This window comes from Myotis brandtii, unplaced genomic scaffold (assembly GCF_000412655.1).
Source record: "Myotis brandtii unplaced genomic scaffold, ASM41265v1 scaffold3017, whole genome shotgun sequence".
In the NCBI taxonomy this organism is placed as follows: domain Eukaryota; kingdom Metazoa; phylum Chordata; class Mammalia; order Chiroptera; family Vespertilionidae; genus Myotis; species Myotis brandtii.
In genome coordinates this window covers 11,585-18,634 of record NW_005361530.1, presented here as the reverse complement: position 1 = coordinate 18,634, position 7,050 = coordinate 11,585, and the positions used below count along the sequence as shown (strand labels likewise).

Below are 7,050 nucleotides of genomic sequence, written 5' to 3'. Positions count from 1 at the left end.
TTCCTTCCTTCCTTCCTTCCTTCCTTCCTTCCTTCCTTCCTTCCTTCCTTCCCTCTTTTTAAAAAAATAGTTTTGTAGATTTCAGAATGGAAGAGAGAAGGAGAGAAAGATCGAAACATCAATGATGACCAAAAAATCTCCCGCCACCTGGGTCCTGGGGAATCAAACCCAGGACCTTTGAGCGCCCAGGCTGACGCTCTGTCCACTGAGCCACACTCACTAGGGCTTGGGCGCAGCCTCATGGACACACTTTATTTCGCAGATGAAGATGCAGATGAGGATGGCGACAGCCTTTCCAGTCCAGACCACCAACCCCCCTGTAGGCTCCTCCTGGAGGAAGAGAGCCCTCAGGGCCAACGGCAGCCACGTGCATGGGGTGGCGGAGCTGCAGGGCATCATTTGGTCTTTCTACTCGTGGCTGCAGCCAGACACCCACAGTAAGCAGGACATGATTTTCCAACTGTCGGTGGAGCAGTTCCTGCTCAACAGGCCCAGCAGCGAGAGGGCCGCATGGCAGGAGAAGTGGGAGTCGAGTGGCAGGGACATGGCGGCGTTCATGGAGCAACTGCGGGGTGAAGTCCTGAGGCCCCCGAGAATGGTGAGTGGCCGGTTCTGACCCCTGGGGTGAGGGACGGAGCGGAGAAAGTTGTACCTGCTGTTGGGGGTCCCAGAAGTAGACAAGGAGCTACTGTAGGCTCGGTTCTTATTCCTCATCAAGGGGATGCTTTTAAACATAGATACTAGAGGCCCAGTGCACGAAATTCCTGCACTCAAGGAGGGTCCCTCAGCCCAGCCTGCACCCGCTCCCAGTCCGGAAGCCCTCGGGGGATGCCCGACTGCCAGCTTAGGCCTGCTCCCCATGGACATCCTGAGAGCTGCTGCAGAGGCCTGAGCCTGGCTTCTGGCTGAGCGGTGCCCCCTGGTGGTCAGTGCACATCGTAGAGACTGGTCTTTCCACCATTTGGTCAATTTGCATATTCGCCTTTTTTTATATAGGATGTTTTTTAATTTCAGAGAGGAAGGGAGAGGGAGAGAGAGAGAGAGAGAGAGAAACATCAGTGATGAGAGAGCATCATTGATCAGCTGCCTCTTGCACGCCCCACGCTGGGGATGGAGCCTGCAACCTGGGCCTGTGCCCTGACTGGGAATCGAACTGGTTTCAAAAGTCGATGCTCAACCGCTGAGCCAGGCCGGGTTGGGCTTCCAGTCTCTCTACAAATCAATGGAATTAAAAAAATAAAAATTAAAAAAAGCCATTCAGGATTGAGCAGAAGCCTCTAGGATGAGGAATGACTGAAGGAGAGCTACTTCCTCGTATGAGTCCTTGCTCTCCCTTAGGGAAGGCGCCAAACAGAAACTGCCAGGAAGTGCAAGGGCACGAGGGCAGGACAGTGAGGGATTGTGGGAAAGCTGGAGGGGGAGGGTTCCCACCAAGGGTTCCACGGCGGTGGGGATGCGGCACCGACAGTGACCAGGCTGTGTTCACAGATACCTGCCAGCATGAAGGGGCAGGAAGCCCTGTTCTCAGAGAACATGCCCTTTGGACAGGTCTGGGCCATCCTCCGGGAGCAGTGCTCAGCAGCAGCCCCCACGGCGCTCACCCCGGGGACACCCTCCCCGACGTCCCCAGAGACACCCCGACCAGCAGCACCAGGTGAGCGAGGGGGGCCCAGGGACCGGAGGGTGGTTCTGTGTGGAGTCTGTCTTGGGTACAGTTTCTGTGATTGATTGATTGATTGATTGAAATATATTTTTGATGCCCGGGGACACTACGTCCAGGGACTCCACATCCAGAGACTCCACGGCCCCGGCCTCCACATCCAGGGCCTCTACATCCAGAGACTCCATGCCCACGGACTCCATGCTTAGGGCCTCCACATCCAGGGACTCCATCCCCAGGCACTCCATGCCCGGAGCTTTCTCCCTGTAATGTGTGTGTGTCGATATATTTATCTATCCACTGAGCCAAACCGGTGAGGGCTGTTTTTCTTCTAAAGTGGATCTTCCTTCTTTCTTTCTCTCTTTCTGTCTTTCTCTCTCTTTCTCTCTCTCTTCCTTTCTTTCTATCTCTCTCTTATTTTAGGTTTTTATTTCATGACCCTTTTTCAGTTTGCTATCAACTTCTGGAAGAAAAAGAATCCCTAAAAAATTTATGACACAGCAGCTCAGCGTTGGGCCAGGATCATCCAGCGTGAACGTCCGTGTCCGTGAGGAGAATGGCATCTCAAGACGAACCAGCCAGGAACGGTCCCCGGGCAGGAAACTTCAAGCTTAGATCTCGCGGAGGACCCATCAACCAGGAGGGAGAGGAGGCGGAGGAGGTCGGCTTCCCCAGCCCTGGGCTCATCTCATTGAACAACGGCAGCCAAGGGCATGGGATGGTGGAGCTGCGGGGCATCTTTTGGTCTTTCTGCTCGTGGCTGCAGCCAGACACGCACAGTGATCAGGAGATGATTGTCCAACTGTCAATGGAGCAGTTCCTGCTCAACAGGCCCAGCAGCGAGAGGGCCGCGTGGAAGGAGAAGTGGGAGTCGAGTGGCAGAGACATGGAGGCGTTCATGGAGGACCTGGGGGATGAGGGCCTGAGGCCCCCCAGCTTGGTCCATGTCAGCATGGAGGGGCAGGAAGCCCTGTTCTCAGAGAACATGCCCTTAGGACAGGTCCTGGCCCACTTCCAGGAACAGCGCTCAGCAGCAGCCCCCATGGCGCTCACCCCGGGGACACCCTTCCGGACTCCCCCAGAGACACCCCGGACAACAGCACCAGGAGATGCAGATGAAGATGGCGACAACCTTTCCAGTCCAGACCCCCCCCCCCCTCCCTGCTCATCCTGCAGGGAGAGAGCCCTGAGGGCCCGCGGAGAGCGAGGTGTCCGGGGAGAGTCCACGCAGCTCCGGTTCAGCACGTCCAAGTGCTCCCACTGCCCAGGAAGAGCCTCCCCGAGGCGCCCCGGGAGGCGGGGAGCGCCCAGAAGCTGTACCGGTGCGACCAGTGTCCCCAGGTCTTCAGGTACCTCTCTCGGTTCCAGCTGCACCAGAGGAGGCACAACAAAGAGCGGCCCTTCGCTTGTGCCACGTGCGGCAAAGGCTTCTTCCAGGCCTCGGACCTGCACGTGCACCAGCTGATCCACGCGGAGAAGAGGCCCTTCCGCTGCGGCCGCTGCGACCGCGCCTTCAGCCACCGGACCAACCTGCAGGCGCACGAGCGCATCCACACGGGCGCCAAGCCCTACGCGTGCGCTCAGTGCGGGAGGACCTACCGCCAGTCCTCCACCTACCACCGCCACCTGCGGATGCACCAGAGGAAGGCCTCGGGATCTGGGGCCTCCACGCCCGGGGACACTACGTCCAGGGACTCCACATCCAGAGACTCCACGGCCCCGGCCTCCACATCCAGGGCCTCTACATCCAGAGACTCCATGCCCACGGACTCCATGCTTAGGGCCTCCACATCCAGGGACTCCATCCCCAGGCACTCCATGCCCGGAGCTTTCTCCCTGTAATGTGTGTGTGTCGATATATTTATTTTATTTTATTTTATATTTTTATTGATTTCAGGGAGGAAGGGAGAGGGAGAGAGAGAAACATCAATGGCGAGAAAGAGTCATTGATCACCTGCCTCCTGCATGCCCCCCACCACCGGGGATGAAGCCCACAGCCCCGAGGAATGTGCCCGAGAAAGTGGCTGACACGTTTCCAATGACCAATAAAGTTGTTGAATACATAAAAGTGTATTGTTTATTTCTTAAAATCCAGAAATGCGCCTGAGGCGGTGTGGAACGCGGCTCCCAGGTGGCTAGTGATACGGGCTGCGGGAGGTGCAGCAAGGAAACAAAGCTTGATCAGGTGCATGTAACTGAGGAGATTCACAACCCACGAGAACATTGTAAACATCTTGGCCGCACCCTTACTCTGCCTCATGGAATCTGGCTATAAAATAAAGACTCGGTTTGCAGGCCGTGGTGTTGTCTATGTTCTTTTGTTACGGGTTGACTCAGCGAGATAGACCACCGATTCAGAATTTAAGTTGGAGAGCCTTTATTAAGCTGGCCAGCTGACTACAGTTACAGCACCCTGCCGAAGCAGAGGCTGAACTGCAGCGCAGACTACAGGAGTTACATTTTATTAAATTTTGTGGAGGCCCAGAGAAAATGTGTCTTTCGAATTCTGGGCCCCCCAGTATGGAGGCAACTCTCTTTATTTATACTTGTCCCAGTCCTTTGTCTCCCAAATTTGGAATGAGACTTCCGGGCCTTCTGAGAAAGAAGGCCTGTGTGCTGGGAAGGGGCCATGAGATCATATCTCAAGGCCTGGCCTGATGTCAGTACCTTCCTATCTATGTGTTTTAGGAATAGACAGCACAGCATGACCCGTCTGGCCAAAGCGCCAGATATGCAGCCCAGTACACTTTAATCCTTCACTGCCCACCCCCCACCCCTCTCAGGTTCACCCATGGCTGTGCTGGCCTGGCCCAAGGTGGGACTACAACTAGGCCCAAGCCCAGGACACAAACCCTACCTGTGACCCCATCCTCTGTCCACAGCCTCCTTTTATTTATTTATTTGAGGCCTGGTGCATGAAATTCATACACAGGTAGGGTCCCTAGGCCTGGCCGGTAATCAGGGCCATTCTGTGGGGCGATCGATCGCTGCCCCCGCCCCCCCCACTGCACCCACCTAGGCTGGCCTGGGGCCTGCAGGCTGAGTTACCACCGCCACCTGCGGATGCACCAGAGGAAGGCCTCGGGATCTGGGGCCTCCACGCCCGGGGACACTACGTCCAGGGACTCCACATCCAGAGACTCCACGGCCCCGGCCTCCACATCCAGGGCCTCTACATCCAGAGACTCCATGCCCACGGACTCCATGCTTAGGGCCTCCACATCCAGGGACTCCATCCCCAGGCACTCCATGCCCGGAGCTTTCTCCCTGTAATGTGTGTGTGTCGATATATTTATTTTTCGATCGCTGCCCCCGCCCCCCCCACTGCACCCACCTAGGCTGGCCTGGGGCCTGCAGGCTGAGTGCAGCTCATGCATTGAGTGTCTGCCCCCTGGTGGTCAGTGCACGTCTTAGCGACTGGTCATGCTGCTGTTTAGCTGATTTGCATATTAGGCTTTTATTATATAGGATTTATTTATTATTTTTTATTTTTTTAATATATTTTATTGATTTCAGAGAGGAAGGAAGAGGGAGCTAGAGGGATAGAAACATCCATGATGAGAGAGAATCATGGATCGGCTGCCTCCTGCACGCCCCCCCACTGGGGATTGAGCCCACAACCCAGGCATGTGCCCTTGACCGGAATCGAACCTGGGACCTTTCAGTTCGCCGGCCGATGCTCTATCCACTGAGCCAAACCAGCTAGGGCCATTTATTATGTTTAATGTGCCACTGATGGGAATTGAACCCAGGACCCTTCAGTCCTCAGGCTGACACTTGATCCACTGAGCCAAACTGGCTAGGGCCACATTGTTTGTAAATCTGCAGCTTCAATAAACATACTTTCAAAATGTTCTGAACTCGTGTTGTGAAAATGTTTCCGCATGACGTCAAGAACTCAAACACTACAGGCCAACCTGAGGCAGACCCCCTCCAGGCTGCTTCCTGTTTGCGAAATCAGTTATGCCTGGGACACCTTCTATAAAGACAGACCAAGGCATGGTTTTGCTTACAAGGGTTGGGAGGAAATGTGATGGCACACACTCACTTTGGTGTTGAGTCAATTCAATCTTAACACTATTCTTTTATTTTACATGTTTTCATTGATTTTTTAGAGAGAGAGGGGAGAGAGTGAGAAACATCAATGGTGAGAGAGAATCATTGATTAGCTGCCTCCTGCACGCCCCCTACTGGGATCTAGTCCCCAATCTGGGCATGTGCTCTGACTGGAAATCTAACCAGCCATCTCTTGGTTCATGGGTCCTCCACCGAGCCATGCAGCCTGGGCACACTATTCTTGTTAATTGTTGGCTCTAGTACAGATGTCTCCATTTCTCCCCTCCCATCCCCTTTGCTTCCCTCTACGCTACCCTCACCGCCTCTAGGCCCTCAACACATTACTGTCTATGTCCATGGGGTGTGCATATCTTATATAATAAAGCGATAATATGCAAATTGACTCTCACACCCTCACGCCAGAAGATGGCCATCACAAGATGGCCACTCTCGTGTCATCAGTCACAAGATGGCCGGCAGGGGAGGACAGTTTGGGGTGATCAGGCCGGGAAGGGGAGGGCCATTGGGAGTGACCAGACCTGCAGGGGAGGGCAGTTGGGGGCACAGGACCTGCAGGGGAGGGCATTTAGGGGGGACCAGGCCTGCAGGCGAGGGCAGTTGGGGGTGATCAGGCTGGCAGGGAAGCAGTTAGGCGTCAATCATGCTGGCAGGGGAGTGGTTAGGTGTCAATCATGCCAGCAGGGGAACAGTTTGGGGCAATCAGGCAGGCGAGCGGTTAGGAGCCAGCAGTCCCAGATTGTAAGAGGAATGTCCGACTGCCAGTTTAGGCCCGATCCCTGTGGGGTTCAGACATCCCCCAAGGGGTCCCAGATTGGAAAGCGTGCACGCTGTGCTGAGGGCCACTGTGGCCCCCCCATCCCATACACGAATTTCGTGCACCTGGCCTCTAGTATGTATATACTTCTAAAAATATATTTTATTTTAGAGAGAGCAAAGGACAAGGAGGGAGAGAGAAAAACATCAATGATGAGAGAGAACCTCTGGGAATTGAGCCCACAACCCAGACATGTGCCCTGACTGGGAATAGAACCATGACTTGGTTCAGAGGTTGATGCTCGACCATTGAGCAACACCAGCTGGGCTATATTGATTTTTTAAACATTAAAAAATATGTATTTTTTTTATTGTTGATAGTGGTACAGATGTCTCCCATTTCTCCCCTGTGTATATATTCTTTGTTGGATCTCTTCCAGTCCTCCCCACCCCACCCCCTCGGAGATCTGTCAGTCTGTGCCAGGCCCCTGTTCCTACTTGTCCTTCTCCAGTGCCATTTGGGGTATCACAACTCCTTTTTAAAAAAAATATATTTTATT

At 54.3% G+C, this 7,050-nt stretch overlaps 1 protein-coding gene across 1 annotated transcript; it reads left to right on the top strand.

The window, feature by feature from the left end:
- The first annotated feature begins 262 nt into the window (after positions 1-262).
- LOC106726673 (zinc finger and SCAN domain-containing protein 4-like) lies at positions 263-3,502 on the top strand. Its single transcript, XM_014542411.1, has 4 exons — positions 263-598; positions 1,489-1,654; positions 2,767-2,863; positions 2,929-3,502. The coding sequence occupies exons 1-4, from the start codon at positions 263-265 to the stop codon at positions 3,500-3,502; spliced, it is 1,173 nt and encodes a 390-aa protein (XP_014397897.1).
- Positions 3,503-7,050: the final 3,548 nt, after the last annotated feature.

Bases quoted from the DNA above. Each gene is read 5' to 3' on its own strand.
- LOC106726673 (XM_014542411.1), top strand. From the start codon at position 263: ATGAAGATGCAGATGAGGATGGCGACAGCCTTTCCAGTCCAGACCACC. The intron at 599-1,488 runs GTGAGTGGCCGG...CTGTGTTCACAG, and splicing joins TCCTGAGGCCCCCGAGAATG to ATACCTGCCAGCATGAAGGG. The intron at 1,655-2,766 runs GTGAGCGAGGGG...CAACAGCACCAG, and splicing joins ACCCCGACCAGCAGCACCAG to GAGATGCAGATGAAGATGGC.